Here is a 19861-nt window from a genome sequence, read left to right as displayed (position 1 = left end):
TATTTAAATTAGGCTTTTCTTCTAACAAAAGGAAACCTTGATGGAAAGAGTCAAGAGGCAGCTACATGAATGGGATGAAAATCTTAAGGATGAATCTCTTCCAGCAAACCCAATAGGTATGATGTTGTTGGGCTTATTATTCAAATTTGGTCTTGTGTGTTTTTAAAAATTCCTGAGAGTGCAAGATAATTACTTTTCTGGGCAGTCCAGCCCTCAGTTCTCTGATTTTCAGCTTAGCAAGGTTTCTGTTAAGTTAAAGAATGACTGTAGGAAAGTCACTGCCTTGTGTTTGTGCCATCTGATACCCGAGTGAAGTTGCTGCTTGAGAATTCACTATTATATTTATTAAAATTCCTTTTAATAAGAGCCTGTCCTCTTGACTGAAATTGTTTTTTTATATCTGTTTTTTGGTCTTTGTTCAGATGTGGAAAAAAAGACATCCAGAAGGCAGTGTATAAGCAGGATGTCTTTTTCCTTCTCCCTGCAGAGCAGTGCAGAATTCTTTGTTAGCACTGCTGTGGGTAACAGACCTTGGTTACAGTTCAGCAGGGAGGTTTCTGGATGTTTGGGGTTCTCTTTCATTTTTCCTTCTCTCTTTCTTTCTTTTGGCAAGGGAAATGCAAGCATAAACGTGGTTGGAAAGTTTAGTAATTCACTGTCAAAGTGGAAGTTGGTTTCAGACTCCAAGTTTTAGAGTTCTGGTTTTAGAGTAGATCCCCTTCCCAGCGTTGTTCCCCATCATTCCTGATCTTCCAGTGTGGATTGACAAATATCTGAGGAGAGGATGGATGGGTACATGATCCATCCCTAGGGCAGCAGGATGACCTCTAAAGGTCTGCTTTAAACCCAGGTTTTTGCACTCTTAGCTGTAACTGAGTAGGTAGAAGCTGGTGCTCTCTGGAATTCTAAGGATCCTGGTGCTTTCCCATTCCCAGATTTCTCTTACAGAGTTGCTGCCTGCCTGCCCATTGACGACGCGCTGCGGATCCAGCTGCTGAAAATAGGAAGTGCTGTTCAGAGGCTCAGGTGTGAGCTGGATATAATGAACAAAGTGAGTCCTTCTGCTTCCCTTGCCATCCACTTGGTGTCACAAAAACAAATCTGTGACACTGTTACAATCTGTAACAAAAATGGGTGATGGTTCCACATCATACTTAATGAATTGGGGTGTTATTTTATTTCCTCCTTCCCCTTTTTAAGTTTAGTCAAGAAAGAAAATGCTTTCTCTCCATACTATGGGATTTTCAACAAGCAAGAAACATACAACAATATTTACTTTTGTTAGAAATGCCAACAAGTCCTAGCAATTTTTTAGCCAAGAGGTGGTGCTAGAAGCCCAGTGTTGTACAGAACCATCTTGCAGACATCATAACCATATTGCCAGGATGATACACTGCCACCAGGCAGTCTTCTGCCCTGAAAATTTCATAATTTTGTAATGAAAGAGCCTTTTTTGTGATTTGTCACTCTGCTGACCTTTGTTTTTGTTTTTAAGTGTACATCTCTGTGTTGTAAGCAATGCCAAGACACAGAAATAACGACCAAGAATGAAATATTCAGGTGAGTTTATTGCTCTCAGTCTCTGGGAACTTGTTGATCAGAAACAACAAAGCAGATGAAGCTGGGTAAGAACTGTTGTGTTTTCCAGAGTTCCAATAAATTTTAAGTAAATCTTGATGGGAAATTTTCTTTATAAAAACAGATTATTTGAGCTTTTCAGAAAGTTTGTAAATCTGAACATCACCATGTACATTGTAATGGCAATAGGAAGGTTAAAAGGTGTCTGGGCAAAGCAGGACTTGTCAGTTCTCCTTCTGCAGATTGATCAGAAGCTGGCATGGTAATTAAATGCCATTTCTTGGTTTTTAATCAAATTAGGGGTTCCAGAAGCCATGATTCCTGCTGTGTTGATATGATTTACTTCAGCAGCAGAATGATGAGAAGTTAGAGTAATGAATGCCACTCTTCTTTACTTCTGAAGTTAGATGTAAGCAAAGCAATATAGAGTTGGTTGGGTTTATTGGGAGTTGCTGTTCAAAGCCACCAGGTAAAATGAGTCTGTCATCTACTTTTCCTTATACTGAGCTGTAGGTTTTTGAGGAAAAGATTAATAACTGCCCTTGCTGAGATAGTTTGCATGGCTTCCTGCTCACTGTCCTCTACCTGTCCCCTTTAACAGCCAGCTGGGTGAGGTTCATCTGAATGCAGGAGAATTTCAGTCCTTCCTTGCAGTAATATCTTCAAAAATACATTTTCTGAAGCAGAGATTTACATTTCTGGTACCTACAATTATATCTGTGAGGAATCCATCAGATTTATTACTCTGAACACCTAATTTTTCTCTATTATACAAACATTTGTCAGTGATACTTTACAGTGACATCTCTTTCCATTTTTAAGAATAGAATGAAAGCAACTTCTTGGGTTTTTTTCCTCTCCCACTTCAAGTGGTCCTTTTGCTGTGGAAAACAGTTTGAGGCATGGCTGGCAGTTTCTCCTCTGTTTCCATTTGACTGTTTGGGTTTGTTTCTTCCTGGAACTCTGACAAAACTGTTCCCTGTCTGCTGTAGCTTATCCTTGTGTGGCCCCATGGCAGCATATGTGAATCCTCATGGATACATCCATGAAACCCTCACTGTATATAAAGCCTGCAACTTGAGTCTCAGTGGACGACCATCTACAGAGCACACCTGGTTTCCTGGGTAAGCATGGTTTAAAAAAAATATTAATAAATTCCAGAACTTTGCTTGTGAGTGTATTCCTGTGACAGCAGAAGAGCAAATACAGGGTTTCTGAAATGTAGGTGGTCATTTCACTCATGTGAAAAACAGGAGAGTAAGTTTAGACTTTTTCAAAATACAGATTAAAATAGAAAGTTTAGATAGTTTTAAGAATTTCTCTGGAATTTTTTTAATATGTGAAATTCTTAATTTTTAAAAATATATTCTAGAATCTGAGAGGTATAGAGAGGATACTGATTGTCTGAGGGCTTCATGGGCACAGGTTTGTGGAACTCACATAAACAGATTTCTTTGATCATGAAGTAGTTACTGCACCAAGATACTTCTTACATGTGAAAGCTGAATAAATATTAAATCAATTAATAATTACTAACAATGTAGCAATTTGATTACCTTTTATATTTATTTGTTAACTGTCAAAAAGTAGCTGAATTAACTGTCACAATCTAAAGGTTTGCCTAATAATGAAGGATCTTGCATCAAAATGTCACTCTTCTCACAGCTTAAATTTACCTCTTTTTGCTAGATAAACATTCTTCCAGGCACTTACTCAAAATTTTGAACATTTAACTCTTAAAAATAGCTGAGATGTCAAACTGTTTCAATTCTACTTTCACAAAACTAGTTTTTAAATGCATTTTCACTGAACTGCTTTTCTCTGTGGTCCTTCCTGTATCCCAAAGTGTCAGGGATCATTCTGACCCTCTGCCTCCCCTGTTCTCTTCTGAAGCAATGAACTGCTGCACTTGGAGTTCCTGACTCCTGCATGGAGATGTTTGCTCCTGCACTTCCTCACGTTGATCAAGTTTTATTTGTGGGTGATCTTGTAGCACTGTGATTTCTGGAGGGTTTGTGCTCCATCTGTCACAAGACACATTCCTTAAGGGTCTCTGAAGAAAACTTCAGGCTTATAAAACCCAAAGTTAATTTTTCTCATCCTTACATGTTTTCTTAGCTCTTTTCTCCATGAGAGTTTTGAAATATTCATGTTCTGCCTTTTAAAGCTGTAAAATCAAAAGCCTTGCTCTGGAACCTGCAATTTCCTGTTATCTAGGAGCACTTTTATGGCTGCAAGTCACTTACTCTCCAAGAAACATTTTCTGCCTCTTCTTAAAATCATGCATCTCATCATCCTGCCCTGCCAGAACCCTTAAGTTGTTTTTTCTACTTGAATGCTGGGCACCTTTTCCCCAGAATTCTCTGGAAATCCAGCTTGGGACCAGTATCCCCTTCAGTCCCCAGGAGTGAGCTGTGTGCCAATATTTTTACTCTGACTTTGCATCCAACTTGTGTTTCATTTTTGGTAGGTATGCCTGGACTATAGCCCAGTGCAGAATCTGTGGGAACCATATGGGATGGAAGTTCACAGCTACCAAAAAGGAGATGTCACCTCAGAAGTTCTGGGGACTGACCAGGTCTGCTCTCCTGCCTCGGATTCCAGAAGCAGAGGATGACTCAGGCCAGGATAGAACACCCCTGCTCTGCCTGTGATCCAGTCACCTGCTCTGGAGGTGAACAGGCAGTAGGCTGTCTCTTAGATGCATCTGCTCAGTTCTGCTTCTGATGCTTACTTAAACTTAAAAGACCCAGAACCCACTCCCCACACACAGAACCCAACCAACCAAGCAGGCTCACTCCATCTGGGTTTGGTGTGCATCCACATCCCTGTCCTTGCAGATGCACTGAGGACTGAAGGGTGAATCTTTAAAATGACAGCTGGGGAGAGGAGGTGGCATGAGACACCAAGGAATGGATCTGATCCATCTGGGCAGGCTTGAGACTGAACTTTCTCCCTTTCTATAATTTCAGAAGATGTTTTATTGCTATCAACTTGCAGTGAAAGGAGGTGGGGGAAAACTAAAATTAGAAATACACATAGTGTAATTTATGCAATGTACTGATGGTGGTGAGATACCAGTTACCTGCTGCAGAGTATTCCCCATGATATGTTTAGAAGTGTTCTTGCTGAGAATCCCTGCTTCTGACTGTGGAATGCTGCAGATTTTGTGCTCTTGCTGTTTCTCAGATAGCAAACAACCACGGAAGAGAGTAGAAGACTGATGGCTCTTTTCTGGCAGGGCCTTGGCCACATCAGTGGTGAAAGCAGGAGCTGCCTGCAGGGGGAACAGGCACCTTCCAGGGTGCCCTCTGAAAGGAACCCAAGTGAAGTATTTGGTCCTCACAAGTTACCCCATTTATTCAGTCTATTTGACTTTTAAAGTCTTGAATTATAACTTATTTATACAAAACACAGAGGTCAGTACCAGAACATAAGCTACACTGTCATTTATTGTTGAATGTGCTAATGCTTACTTTTCAGAACTGTTTCTGTGCAGATGAGTTTGCCACCATACACGTGCAGGGGGCTGGGAAGAGCCCCCTCAATACACAACGTGGGAGATCTTTCAGCAGCATTTATTTTGACAAGGGACACAACATATCTTCAGTGATTTTATTTTTTTTCATTTTCATGTTGTAAAGTAACATCTCACATCATCACCCTTACCTTACCAAGAGACAAGGTTTCTAAATAAAACAGCAACAACAGGCAGTGCTTTCCTTGTGCACTGTGCTCAGGAGTTGGGTGCCAAAACTGAGCAGCTTTTCCCACTGGTTTATTGGGGTTTTTGTGGTGATGGGAACTGGAGGTGCCTTCAGTCTGTTTGTGTACATGAACTCCTGGCTTTGTTTTGAAGCTTTATCATTCACTTCATTTCTCCACAGCAGATCCTTTGGGAGCTTGCATTGTTGGGTAGGACACAAAACTACTGAAGATTCAGACATCAGCCACTACTTGCTGGCTCTCTGGTGTCCCTGCAGCAAACGTTTGTAGCCAGCAGAGGTGACTCCAGTGATGGGGATTTGGATCCAGTGGGACAGGCAGTGGGTGTGAGGGGGGGTGATACCTGTGACACCTGTGACAGGGCAGTGGGAAAGAGACTGGGATGTGCAAAGCTGCTGGAGGCTCTTGGGCTGTGGGGTGGTGGTTTGGGCTGTGTAGAAAATGATTGTGCAACTCAGGTTCAGTTCTCTGAAGGCCTCTACCTCTGAGCTTCTCTGATAACTTCTGTTCTCTCCACAGACATCTTTTAATTTTGTGTGCAGTGCTCTGATGTGCCAGTGAGCTGGGAATAGCAATATTCCTTTGAATCCCACTCTGAACAAATCAGGGGTGAAGGATGGCTCAGTTCCTTCAAGTAAACATTCTGGCTTTGGTTGTGTTTCTCTTATCAGCCCTCAGAAGGCTGACATGATAAGCACTGGTGTGAGAGACTGTGAAACCTCTGGACTTGCATCACCACTGAAATCCCACTGAGCTTCCCTTGCTCCCTGCACACGTGTGCACACACCATGCACACGTGTGCACACACAGACACACGGGGCTTAGCTCTAGGCTTGGTTTATGGTTTCCCCTCAAAGCTGCCCAGCAGCTCTTGTTCCCATTGCCCTCAGTGCGGTTTGTGGGTGACACCAAGTGTTAAATGCTTTAAAGTCCCTTCTGCTGCCACTGGATGGAAGTGTTGGCTGGGGCTCTGGTCAGTGAGGTTTTCACAATTATTCTTTTCTCAGCTATTTAGTGAACTCCGTAAGGTCTCTGGGTTTCTGGACAAGTCTTATTCTGCCTCAACTAAAACCAGCATCATGTTGGCCATGTATGACTCCAAAAACAGGCTTATTTTGGGGAGTGTGTGTATATAGTCAAATGTAAATTTATATAATTAAGTGAGATAAGTCAGGAGTAAATTGGTTTCATTGTTGGTGATGCTGTTCCATCTGTCTTACCTCCTGTGAAATGTTCACTCTTTTGAAATCCCTGACACTTTCCAGGTTGAAGACCAGAGGGGTTCAGGCTGCCAGGAAGGGGCTGAACCCTGCTGTGGTGAAGCTGCCATGAGGTGCTGCACAGCACCTGCCTAGGGCTGGTTCTGCACAGTAAGCAGCATTTTCTGTGCTGCTTTTCTCCTTTTTTTGGAGAGAAAATTTGGGATTGTGGAAAATTATTACTGACAAATGTGAACATCACATGGTTTGGAGAGCTTAATGCAAAGGAAATGACATTTGATGATAATTAGTTCTGTCTTTACTACATTCTTTGGTTGATGTGGAGTTTTGTGCATTAATTGATACAATTGGTGTGCTGGCTGCTCCCAAAGGGACAGTTTCCTCCTCTCCCACCACAATCCCTGCCTGTTCTGAGGTGACAGGAGGTGGGCAGTCACAGGTTGGTGTCCTGGCTCTGCAGGACAACCGGGTGTCTGATGGGGACAGGAGAGGGACAGCACCCAGGGAGCAGAGAGCTGCTCATTCCCAAGCTGTTGTTGCACAATCAGAGCCTCTAATCCTGCAAGTTTTCATATCTTTTAGTTTAGTTTTGATGATGAGGGAGAATCACATAGGACACTTGCACACTTGGTCTGAAACATGTTCAGCCACTCTACTATTTGGTTTTTAATACTGATTTTTTTTTTTTTTTTGTATGTGCTACAATTAATTTTGTTTCTGTTTGGTTTCTTTTCACCTTTGTTTAATTGCTCTGTAAAAGATGTGGAAAAGGTACCCTCTTCTCTGCTCTAACCCTTCCTCTGTCTGTCTTTGGAGACAACTTTTCAGAAAACTGTTGTTGCTTGCAAGCATTTGCAAAGGATAAAATCAGATTTGTTTCAAAACTGACGTTTGAGGTTTTTTGCTGATTGTTGGGATGGGAAGAAGGAAAATGATGGGGTTTGCCTTGTGTTTGAAACTGGTTAGCTTCAAAAAGCTCAGGAAAAAGAGTTTCAGCTTCAGAGGATTGTGTGCGGAGGATCGAGGGGGATACGAACAGCTTCCCAACCCCCTGCTCCTTGCAGTGAACACTTTGTCTGCCTGTACAACACCCGAGTGAGGCTCAGGATGGGGACGTCAGACAACAGCAGGTGGGGAGCAGAGTAGAATTTCAGTCTCTTAAGGAGCTCGTGTCTTCCCGTTACAAAGAATTACCAAAAAATGTCAAAGCTTGAGCTCCCTGTGCTCTGCCCACCCCAGCAGGAGGGACACCCCCTCCCCAGCAGCACCCTGAGGTAAGGACCCCTCCCCAGCAGCACCCTGAGGTAAGGACTCCCCCCCCCCCCTCCCCAGCAGGTTCTAAGGGAGGAACAGGCATTGTTACACCAGAGTCATGTTCCAGCCTTCTGCCGGATTGGTGGATTTATGGACTCCTGTCAGAACAGGCACCCACCTGGAGGTAAGGCACCTGGAGCTGTTGTCCTGAGTGGGGCACCCACAGAGGAGGGGTCTGAGGGACTCTGTGCCCTGCCCTCAGCCAGCACCCTCCTGGGAGCAGAGACTTTACCTGGGGCTGGTGGCCCCTGGCTCCAGGCAGCCATGGCTTGTGCAGCCTCTCCTCCTGTAGCCACCCTGCTGCCTCTGAGCTGCATAAAATCTGAGTCAGTGTAGGGTGTTGATTAGAGAGAGTAAGGTGTAGTGTGAGTGTGTGTGTGTGTGTGTGTGTGTTTATGCACCCCACGATACACCCAGGATACAAGAGTTGAGGCTGTTACTTGGTTTATCCACTGTGTGCCCCATGCACACCATGGGTCTGTGGCTACAGGGCCCCAAAGCACTGTACACACCCATACTGTGTGTGTATGTGTGTGTGTGTGTGTGTGTGTGCAGGGAGAGCACTGCTGACAGGAGAGATGTGTAATAGGTGTAAATTCAGATTATAAATATATACCATGGGAACATACACTTAATATGTACATAAATATATACACCCCTTCAGGACCCCCGGCTATAATGTGTGTGTATCAGTGCAGAGCTGTACAGATACAACAACAGCCTGACTCCATAGGGGGGGTGTATGGACAGAAATAAAAACCTAACCAAACCGGGCCCAGGATGTGGCTGTTCTAAACATGAATAACTGTGTGTGTGTCTGTAACTATGTGTCTATAACTGTGTGTGTCTGTCTGTCTGTCCAGGACACTGTGTGTGCGACCGTGTGTGTGTGTCCATCCAGGACACTCTGTCTGTCTGTCCAGGACACTACGTGTCTGTGTCTGTGTCCAGGCCACTCTGTGTGTCTCTGTGTGTTTGTGTGTCCAGGACAGTGTGTGTGCGTGTGTGTCCATCCAGGACACTGTGTGTGTGTGTGTATGTGTGTGTGTGTCTGTGTGTGCATGTTTGTATGTGCCCAGGACACTGTGTGTGTGTCCAGGACACTGTGTGTGTGTGTGTGCGTGTGTTCAGGAGACTCTGTGTGTGCGTGCGTATGTGTGTGTCTCTGCGTGTCCATCCAGGACACTGTGTGTGTGTCTGTGTGTGTGTCCAAGACACTGTGTGTGTGTGTGTCCATTCAGGACACCATGTGTGTATGTATATGTGTGTGTGTGTATGTCTGTCCAGGACACTGTGTGTGTCCAACCAGGACAATGTGTGTGTGTGTCTGTGAGTGCGCGTCTTTGTGTTTGTCCGTCCAGGACACTTTGTGTGTGTGTGTGTCTGTGTGTGTTTGTCCATCCAGGACACTATGTGTGTGTGTCTGTGTGTGTGTCCAGGACACTGTGTGTCTGTCCAAGACACTGCGTGTGTGTGTGTGTGTGTGTGCGCGTGTGTGCGCGTGTGTCCATCCAGGACACTGTCTGTGTGTCCATCCAGGACAATGTGTGTATATGTGTGTGTGTGTCCATCCAAGACACTGTTTGTGTCCAGGACACTACGTGTGTGTGTGTGTGTCTGTGTGTGCGTGTGTGTCCATCCAGGACACTTGTGTGTGCCTGTGTGTCCAGGACAGTGCGTGTACATCTGTGTGTGTGTGTGTGTCCATCCAGGACACTGTGTGTGTGTGTGTTTGTGTGTCTCTCTGTCTGTGTGTCCAGGACAGTGTGTGTGTGTGTGTGTGTGTGTGTGTCCATCCAGTCTGTGTGTGCATCTGTGTGTGCGTCTATCCAGGACAGTGTGTCTGCGTGCGTTTCTGTCTGTGTGTGTCTGTGTGTATGGGTCTCTGTGTCTGTGTTTCCATCCAGGACACTGCGTATGTGTGCGTGTGTCTGTCTATCTGTCCAGGACACTGTGTGTGTGTTTGTGTGTCTGTGTGTGTCTGTGTTTCCATCCAGGATACTATGTGTCTGTGTGTGTGTTTGTGTGTTTCCATCCAGGACAATATGTGTGTGTGTCTGTGTGTGTCTGTGTGTCTGTGTGTCCATCCAGGACACTATGTTTGTGTGTGTGTGCCTGTGTGTGCCTGTGTCTGCGTGTCTGTGCGTGTGTGTGTGTGTATGTGTTTGTGTGTCCAACCAGGACACTCTGTGTGTGTGTCTGTGTGCGTGTGTCCATCCAGGACAATGTGTGTGTGTGTCTGTGAGTGCGTGTGTGTGTGTTTGTTCATCCAGGACACTGTGTGTGTGTGTGTGTGTGTGTGTGTGTTCAGGAGACTGTGTGTGTGTCTGTGTGTGTCCATCCAGGACACTTGTGTGTGTGTGTTTGTGTATGTGTGTGTGTTTGTGTATGTGTCTGTGTGTGTATCCAGGACACTGTGCGTGTGTGTGTGTGTGTGTGTGTGTGTCTCTGTGTGTGTGTCTGTACAGCACATTGTGTGTGTGTGTGTCCATCCAGGACACTGTGTGTGTGTGTGTGTGTGTGTGTGTGTGTGTGTGTGTGTGTGTGTGTGTGTCTGTACAGCACATTGTGTGTGTGTGTGTCCATCCAGGACACTCTGTGTGTGTGTGTGTGTGTGTGTGTGTGTGTGTGTGTGTGTGTTCAGGAGACTGTGTGTGTGTCTGTGTGTGTGTGTGTTTGTGTATGTGTCTGTGTGTGTGTCCAGGACGCTGCGTGTGTGTGTGTGTCTCTGTGTGTGTGTGTCTGTCTGTGTGTGTGTCTGTACAGCACATTGTGTGTCTGTGTGTCCATCCAGGACAATCGTGTGTGTGTGTGTGTCCATCCAGGACAATCGTGTGTGTGTGTGTGTCCATCCAGGACACTGTGCGTGTGTCTGTGTGTGTCCAGGACACTGTGTGTGTGTGTCCATCCAGGACACTCTGTATGTGTGTGTGTGTGTGTCCATCCAGGACACTGTGTCTGTGTGTGTTTGTGTGTCCATCCAGGACACTCTGTGTGTGTGTGTGTGTCCATCCAGGACACTGTGTCTGTGTGTGTTTGTGTGTGTCTGTGTGTCCATCCAGGACACTCTGTGTGTTTGTGTGTGTGTGCATGTGTCAGTCTGTCCAGGACACTACGTGTGTGTGTCTGTGTGTGTGTGTATTTAGGTCACACTGTACCTGTACATCCTACACACGACTCATGCCAACAGCTTCATGTTGTACCAGTTTATTTCCTGGAGAACACCCTGCTGCAAGGAGCCTTTGGAAGGAGTGACCAGCGGGAGAAACCTGGGGACAGCAGGAGCTGGATCCGTGAATCCCCTGGGAGAAAAGAGAGGAACCCTGGGGAATGCTGAGTGCTGGGGCACTGCTGGGGATCCCTGAACAGCCCTGAGCTCACTGCTCCTGCCTAACAAACAACAACCAACCCATGAGTGCATGTATATATACACATATATATATAAAATATTAAAACCCCAAAACCACCCCAGTGTGTGTCTGTGTCTGTGCTTTTTATATAAATATATATACACACACACATATATATGTATAAATATATAAATATATATATAACACCACCACAACAAAACCAGTCCCAGTAAGCATGCTTGTGTTGTCTTGTTTCAGTATCTAAATATTAAAAAAAACCAAAACCAAACCAGGTCCCAGTATATGTGTGTGTGTGCGTATATATATATATATATATTTATCAAAACCAACGAACCAACAATTAAAAAAAACCACCACAAACACAAGCAACTCCCCTGGGTACATAACCTAACCCAGCCACACAGCATATGTCTGTATTATATAATATATAATTATCTCCCATATTGTGTGGAAATAAATATAAAACCAGTTTCAGGTCCCAGTACATAAATACCTGGATGTGTTTGTGGATATTGAAATATATATATACACACACACACATATATAGATAGATAGATATCTATATATATACATATATATACATATATATGCATATATTCTCTATTTATGTATATATATACACATGTATATGCATATATATATGTATATATATCTATATATAGATATCTATAGATATCTACACATATATATACACACATATATATACACATATATGTATCTATATATATATCTATAGATATCTCGATATATACATATATATGCATATAGATATCTATATATAGATATATACAATAGATATCTATATAGATATACATATATACATATGTATATACATATATAGATACATATGTATATATATACATATACATAGGTATATATATACACCTATGTATATATATAGATATCTATATATACATATATATGTATATATAGATATAGATATCTATATATGTGTGTGTATATATATATATATATATACACAAACCAGTTCCAGCTCCCAGTCTGTGTGCATGTATGTATAAATATAGAAATGTATATAGCAGTATATATGTAAAAGCCAGCTCCAGCTCCTAATATGTATCTGAGTGTAAACATAATTATTTTAATAAATAAAAATCCCCATAGCCAGTTCCAGGTCCCAGTATATATTCTTGGCTCTATGTATATATTTATACATAAAACCCAAGCCCAGTTCCCTGTGTGTGTGTGTGTATATACACCAAAGTTCCCAGTATGTGTGTTTGTATGTATCCATATACATCTATGTATATTAGCTATATATAGGTGTATATATTAGCTATATATGTAGATGAGGTATATATTAGCTCAGTCCCAGCTCCCAGCGTGTGTTTCCATCTCTATCTACCCTTCTACCTTTCTATCTGTAGTGATCCTACCTCTCACTCTGTGTGTCTGTGTATAAATATACATAAATATCTGAACATCTATCCATGTTACATACACAAAAACAAACCAACCAACCAGCCCCAGATCCCAGGATATTGATGTGTCTTTGTGTATTAAAAACCCCAGCAGGTTTCTTATTTGTTGAGCAGTATCCTCTCCCCAGGGACAGGCAGCCACAGGGAGCATCTTTAACACTTTTTTTTTTCCCAAGAAAACCCAAGAGCAACGACACACACCCTGCCACTTGTTTTGGAGAGGGCTGAACTGTAACTGTAATGAAAACATTGCAAATATCACTTAACTGCTCAGGCAGCCCACTGGAGTACTTCACCTGACCACTTAACCATCAATGGCTTCACCTCTTGCCTCCTCACTTGATATTTAAATAGTTTGTATTCTATAAAAAGTATTTATTCAAACACGTTGTTTTAAGAGGTGTAATTGGTGTTCAAACCATTAGTTTAAGGTGGTACTGCTTGCTTTTGGGATGCTCCTTTTGATTTAGTGCAGTTTTATTTTTTAATTTCTTTGAAATGAGAGATGCTCGACAGATCACCTGGAAACCTGCAGATTAACATGGTTTGTAAATTAGCAATTTGAGCCAAAGTGCTAATTCTGCTGGATTCCAGGCAGCAGTGTTTCATTAGGCTGCTTCAGCAGAAGCTGCTGCTGCTGCTTTTCACAGGTGCTGGAGATTGTCAAGATTTCAAATCCTGTCCTTCAAAACCCTTCAAGTGGAGCCCAACCCAACTGGCAGCACTTTTGGGTAACATCAAGATTTTACCAGCTCCACAGAAGTTACCCAAAGGGTGGAGTTTTGTGAGGAGTTCTTTAAAAGAGTCTACTATAGCTCTGCATTTCCTCACTTGTCTCCCTCCCAAGCTTTCAGTAGCTCCATGAATTGCACAAGGAGGCTTCAGCTTAATTACATAATTAAATCAAACCCCATCATGTTCTTATGAGATTTACCTTATTAACAGCCAAAACCAGCACTTTTTTTGTTCCCTTGCTGTCTTCCTGAAGTTCCCAGGTACCTTCAGATTAATTTATTTAAGGTAACTGACTTCCTAGGAAAGAAAAGAAATAAAAAGCAGCTTGAAAGTTGTCTGTGTAGAAGCATAAACTGCTGCTTGGCTGTAGCACTGCTGTGGTACTACTGCCATCCAGCACTAAAAAATGAAACCCAACAATTTTATTAGGTACCCTGGGTTTTGTAGGAAAACTTAAATCTGATGTAAAAGTTATACACACCAGCACTGCTCTCACATGGAGCTGTTTCTTGAGATTTTTGTTTAAAAAGCACACAAAAAAGCCAGGGATGTTATCAGGTACCAAGGGCAAACAGCTCTCCAAGTTTCCTTCCCTCATCAGCTTTAACTAATACTCAAATCCCTTTTCTTTTCTCATTTCCCAAAATGTTCTTGATGTATTTCTTCATTAATGTTGAAGGGGTGAAGTATTTAGTTTCCTTTGGAACTGTTTTCAGAGTGCATCTCTAACATGGATCTGTCCAGGGTGAAACAGAAGGTAATTCCCACAGAAGCAACACAGGGAAGACCCTGCTGTGACTTCTTCCCAGAATAATCCCAACGAAGTTAAAACAGAAGGGCTGACAATCAGAGAGGAGGGAGGCTTTCCTTAGACTAAAAGTAAAGATTCGCTCTGGAACAGTAGAAAACTTCTCAATACAGAACACAGTGTGCATGAGGCATGGAACACGGATCTCCCTCCCCTGCTGCTGTTAACATTGTCTTTCACACATAAAGTTGAAAATTTTCACCAGTTTTCCATGGGTTTAGTTACTTGGCAATAGAAAAGTTACTGAGAAACAACTACAGAGACAAGAAGTTCATGATACTGACCCAGCTAAGTCATCCTTGTAATCTGGACCTGATTCTGGAATTAGGAAAAATAAAAATCTTTCCAGAAAACAGGATAATTTCACACAGTAAGGCTGCCTGGGAACTGCTGAAGAATTTCAGTTATCTGGCATTTAGCTTTAAGTACAAAAAGAATAAAGAGTTCATTCTTTCCACATACTTTGCCCTTCTCAGCAAAGAGAAAAGGCCTTCTGCCTTCTGCAGAAACCCCCCCCAGGATTTAATATGAAGGCTAGAAACACCTTTGTTTTTGTCAGATTTGTTGGGGGGTTTTTTGTCTCAAAATGATGTCTCAGAATGATGTTATCCCTAATGCCTCAGGGTCAAGAGAAAGTAGTACATATTTCTGCCTGAAGTACAACAAAAAGAAGTAGAGAAGTAGAGAATGTGGAATTTGGCAAATAATGTTTACATCCCTACAAAATTAAACCTCTCCTTGCAGAAAGTACAAATCAGTAACAGGGAAACTGTGTTGTCTGCAGATCTTAAGTGTGAGAAATGCTGTACTGTGCAGTGGCAAAGTATTCCCTGGTATCTCAGACTTCCAGCAGGGCTCAAACAGTTCTCCAGTATCACTTGGGTTTACAGCTTCTTAAGGCAGCTCAGGAGTTCTTCTTTATCCATGTGGTATCCACTCTTCTTCCATTCATCCCTTAACTGCTGCAGCACTGCTCCAATTTCTTTTCCAGAAGACACTCCCATTTTTCTTAAGTCATGGCCACTAACAGGGAAGGAAGGAATTGTCCACTGCTGCAATTCTCTTAGAAGTTGTTCCTCTCCTTGGTATTTCAGCAGCTCACAGATCCTGGAGTTTGTATTGGCTTCCCGGGACTAGAAAGAAAGAGGATTCCCAGTGAAACAACAGCAAAGAGCTCCAAGTGCCCTCAGCTGTACCTTATTCCCATGATATCTCATTAGGCAACACCCGGACAGCAAGCTGGGACTATGAAACCAAGGATGACAAGTTTGAAAACTCAGTCCTCACTTTTTAGGAGATCCCTGGGGACTTCCTGCATTCCAGCTGCAACATTATCTGCAACCTCTGACTGGAGAGGAACCTCTACCCTCCCTGAGCCCCTGCTCTGCTGCCTTCAGTCTCAGGGGTTGCCATAAAAGTGCAGAATTTCACCTGAAAGTGACCTCAACTTTGCTGTGGAACAATGTCCTGCTACACAGCACTCCTCAGGAAAAACAGACCAGGGTTCCAGGAGCTGCACCAGCTTTCCAGTAATGGGTCAAGGAGCTCCATTTCACACCAAAAGCTCCCTCAGGTTTTAATGCAGAAGGGGAGGTTGTGCAGGGCTGGACAGCAACCTGTCAGTCCTGGGTATGTTCACAGGGAAATTCTGCTGCAGGAATGGCAGGAATATGCCATTTTTCAGACTGACTGAAAGGCAGGCTTTTAAACCCAGCCAAACATCACTACAAGATGCTCAGAACTGCTAAAAACAGTTTTAGCAACTCGTTTATTTAGTTTCAAATAATTCCTTAAAAATTAAAGCCTTGGTGTTTTGGATGGGAAAGAATAAAGCTTTACAACCCAAGTAGAAATGTCTTCTACCTATCCCTCTTCCAAGCCTTAACCCTGTTAAAGGAACACAATATTCTTACACCAAAATTTCTGCTTTATCCTGCAGAAATATGCCAGGACATTTGCAAAAGCTCTCTCTAACTTTTGCCCCCCCTATTCATAAGAGAAACAAAGGGGAAAACCACACAAAATAACTCCACCTCGGTTATTGGTATTATTAATACAGATATTCTTACAGTTACTGTGGCAGTTTTACACAGGAGCAATCCATACCTGGCTAATAGCTTCTGTCAGAACCACTCACATTCCTGACAAAAACACCAGAGTTTTAAAAACCTGGCAAAAATTTGCCTAGGGCCAATAAACAAGCCTGACACTGCAAAGGCTCTTACTGGACAACTTGAGGCCTTTTTTTTTTTTTTTCTTCACTAGATATTGTCATCTCTGCTGCTTTGTAAAACTAGAAATTCAGTTTAGTCTGAAGAACCAAAATCAAGCACTATGAAATACACTTACATCCATGATGAAATCCTGGTATGGCCTCAGTGGTTCTGGACCTGTAGCTTTGGTTAACTCTTGTCTGTACTTCACTAAAAAAAGGCCAAGGTTTTTTTCATCTTTTGAGATTTTCAGCCTCAGATCAAGACTTGTGACATCATCTTTCACACTGAACAGTGACGTCAGGACAGTCATTGGTTTGGGACACAGGTTTTGAGTATTTTTTGTGACTCTGTCAAATTCCTCTAAATTCCCATCCAGTGGCAGTCCTGAAGGGATTCACACAAAGAAAGTGAAAGAAAGAGTGTTAGTAAGAAATGTGGGTGTTAACACAGGGCAACAAATAAAAACCTCATTTCTTTCTGGGTAAAAATGCTACTTTTTTGTTTACTTATGATACAGGAGTAGGAAATCAATCTTCATTTCACTTTACCTATGTACTGGGCAATATCCAGCTCATACATCAGGCGAACCAAATGATTCACATGGTTTCCAACAAGAATTTTTTTCAGTTCCACCCAGATCCTCTCTCCTGATATTCCAGCCAAACCTTTGGCATTTTCTTTAATTGCTTGCAGTGTACTGGGGTCATGATCACCAGGTTTTTCAGCGATCCTTCCATAAAACCTGCCCAAACAAAACCTCTGAATGTTGGGCTGAGAACAATTTTTCCATTTATTACTGATTATTATTTATTTAAAATAGGAGGGGAAACCTAACAATGTGACAATTACAACTCTTTTTACATCACTGATATTTTTTGCATGTTTTTGAAACTTTATAGACTTAATTTCTTTATCTAAGAGAGGTAAAAACCTAATACCTGAAATATCTTAGGATTCGTAAATAATCTTCTTGTATCCTCTCACTTGCCTTCCCCACAAATCTGATTTTCTTGTTTTTCAAGTCTTCATAGCCATTAAAAAAATCATACAGCATCCCATCCAAACCTAAAAAACAAGAAGAAAAAAAAAATTACCATCCTGGCTGACAAAATCCAACACTGTGATATGAAAACAGAGGAAGCAAGTCGAGTGATTTGACCCAGTTTGTCAGCTCATCTGATGTATTTGTACAGATCTCCCAGCTGACAGCAGCAGAAATAAAACTGAAACAAGCTGAGAGAATTTGTCAGCCTAATCTCAAAAGCAGCGTTCCATCTAAATACTTGCTTTTGGAAGAATTTACCTAAAAACATGGAATTGACAGTCAGATCCCTCCTTTCAGCATCCTTTTCCCAGTCAGTGGTGAATTCAACCTCTGCATGTCTTCCATCAGTGACAACATCTATTCTCAGAGTAGTGATTTCAAAATTCTCTTCGTGGAGCTGAAAATCCCACAGATATTGTTACTTGAACACAATCATCAATACAAAAGTAAAAGCTGATTTTTTTTCAGTTTGTAGACAGTGCTCAAGCTGGATACATGCAAATCAACACGTACCAAGTTTTTAAACAGGGCAGGAAATTGGGAAATTTCCCTGCAGAAGACAGAGTAAGAGGCAGAAGAATGAGCAAGGTAGAGAAAATTTGGGAAATCAGGAGCAGGAAACACTCTTCAACTCACACTATCTGAATGCGTGAGCAGCCTACGTTATCTCTTCTAGTGATGACAGAAAAGTGCAAATTGGTTATGCAGAGGTAAAACATGGTGAATAATTGAATTCTACATGCAATAAGTAATTGAAAAATACCTCCATATTTTAAAGCAGCATCACATTTAAACTCCTGGTGTGGTATTTCAACACAGAAGGAGCACACTTCCAGTTTTCTACAGGATACACTGCATGTTCACAGACACAGTTAGAAAAGCTCCAAGTCAAATCATAAACTCACCCTGGCAGTAATGGTCCCATGTTTTTCTCCTTTGTTATTGATCATACGAACACCAGCAGACATGAACATTTCCTTCATCTCTGCTGGTGTAGCTGTAGTGGCAAAATCTATATCTTGTGGTGTCATTCCACTCAGCAAATCCCTGACAGCACCTCCTGCTATTCTCAGCTCAAAGTTTTTCTTTTCAAACAGTTCTGGGAAGAAAAGGAAAATCATAAAGCACTCTCTAAAATAAAAGCCACTGTCAGCCATAACCTAGCTTTCCACAAAATGAAATCATTGATGTGAGAATACACACTTAAATAGTCAGCAGAGTATCACGTGTGTACCTCATGCAAAATGCACTAAATCAGTACACAGCTAAGCTCCCACGTGTACCTTTCTCAGTCATTTCTCACACGTTTTTTTGGGGCATTTCTGGTAACGCAAGTATTAACAGGCTTATCCATACTGGAGAGCTCTGGGCTGAACACTTTTAGCAGGGAAATGTGCTCAGCTTACTTATGGCACAGCACAGTGAACTGGGACCCAAATTCCTTCAGGATGCAAAACCCCTCGACAGAAGCCTGAGCTCTGCCAAGTACTTTGGAGTCATCTCAAAGTGACAGTGACCAGAGCTGCCCTGCAGCACCCACCACCAGGCCAGAAGCTGCTCCATAGGATCCCAGACTGGTGTGGGTTGGAAGGGACCTTAAAGCTCATTTAGTTCCAACCCCCTGCCATGGTCAGGGACACCTCCCACAGCCCAGGGTGCTCCAAGCCCCATCCAACCTTCACCACTGCCAGGGATGGGGCAGCCACAGCTTCTGGGGGCAACCTGAGGGGCTCAGCACCCTCACCCCAAAGAATTTCTTCCTGATGTCCAACCTGACCCTCCCTCTTCCAGTTTACTGCCATTAATCCCCGGTTTTAGTACTGCATACACCTGTAAAACACCCCTCCCCAGAACCTATAGCATCTTCAGGTCTCCTGTCCTCCATGCTGAACAACCCCACCTCTCTCCAGAGCCGAGCCGCCGCCTCCTCCATCCCCCTGCTCAGCAGATCGCAGCTGCAAAGTCTCCACTCCATGGCTTCGCCTTTCCAGCAGGGCCATTATTTTCTTTCCCTCCTCATTCCGGGGACATTTTTTGGCCTCAGCTCAGCCCTTCCCCTCCTCCGTACTCACCCGCCACGCTGCGCAGCCCCGGCGTGAAGAGCGCCTGGAACTGAGGCGACTGCAGCTTCATGGCGCCCAAACCACCTCCTCCTCCTCCTCCGTGCCTCAGCCGGAGCGGCGGCAACAGCCGCAACAACCCGGCCCTTCCGTACAGAACCTCAGCCCACATCTGAGGGGAAACACCAACAGTCAGACAACACCCGATTATCCCCCAACCCCCCCGATACCCCTTTCGCCTCAAACACAACGCACCCGATGGAGCTGACGAGCCGCTCCCTCCCGCCTTCCTCCGCCCCGTCGCCGGGCGATGAGCTCGGCAGAGCGACCGGGGCCGAACCGCCCC

The 19861-nt window shown here is 43.2% G+C and overlaps 2 protein-coding genes across 5 annotated transcripts in view; one reads left to right on the top strand and one right to left on the bottom strand.

Moving 5' to 3' along the window:
- CRBN (cereblon) overlaps positions 1–7130 on the top strand; it is a 16499-nt gene extending 9369 nt beyond the window's left edge. For both annotated transcript variants that reach the window (XM_030458263.1, XM_030458262.1), the window contains exons 7-11: positions 32–116; positions 936–1051; positions 1496–1560; positions 2571–2702; positions 4049–7130. In XM_030458263.1, the coding sequence (XP_030314123.1) occupies positions 32–116; positions 936–1051; positions 1496–1560; positions 2571–2702; positions 4049–4232 (582 nt within the window). In that variant the 3' untranslated portion in view covers positions 4233–7130. The remainder of the gene's footprint in view (positions 1–31; positions 117–935; positions 1052–1495; positions 1561–2570; positions 2703–4048) is intronic.
- The window catches only part of TRNT1 (tRNA nucleotidyl transferase 1), a 22740-nt gene extending 2920 nt beyond the window's left edge, over positions 1–19820 (bottom strand). The window contains exons 1-10 of one of the 3 annotated variants that reach the window (XM_030458266.1): positions 19771–19820; positions 19528–19687; positions 18361–18554; positions 17714–17852; positions 17349–17475; positions 16959–17152; positions 16544–16794; positions 13868–15327; positions 13586–13683; positions 11030–11228 (exon numbers count right to left, since the gene is read on the bottom strand). In XM_030458266.1, coding sequence (XP_030314126.1) covers positions 15079–15327; positions 16544–16794; positions 16959–17152; positions 17349–17475; positions 17714–17852; positions 18361–18554; positions 19528–19687 — 1314 coding nt within the window. In that variant the 5' untranslated portion in view covers positions 19771–19820 and the 3' untranslated portion in view covers positions 11030–11228; positions 13586–13683; positions 13868–15078. Of the gene's footprint in view, positions 1–11029; positions 11229–12881; positions 15328–16543; positions 16795–16958; positions 17153–17348; positions 17476–17713; positions 17853–18360; positions 18555–19527; positions 19688–19770 lie in introns of those variants that run through there. The other 2 variants (XM_030458264.1, XM_030458265.1) reach the window with 2 other exon arrangements.
- Between the last annotated feature and the right edge of the window lie 41 nt (positions 19821–19861).

The sequence above is a fragment of the Calypte anna genome, chromosome 12, assembly GCF_003957555.1.
Source record: "Calypte anna isolate BGI_N300 chromosome 12, bCalAnn1_v1.p, whole genome shotgun sequence".
NCBI lineage: Eukaryota > Metazoa > Chordata > Aves > Apodiformes > Trochilidae > Calypte > Calypte anna.
Note: the sequence above shows the minus strand (reverse complement) of the source record. Positions and strands in the feature narration are given on the sequence as shown.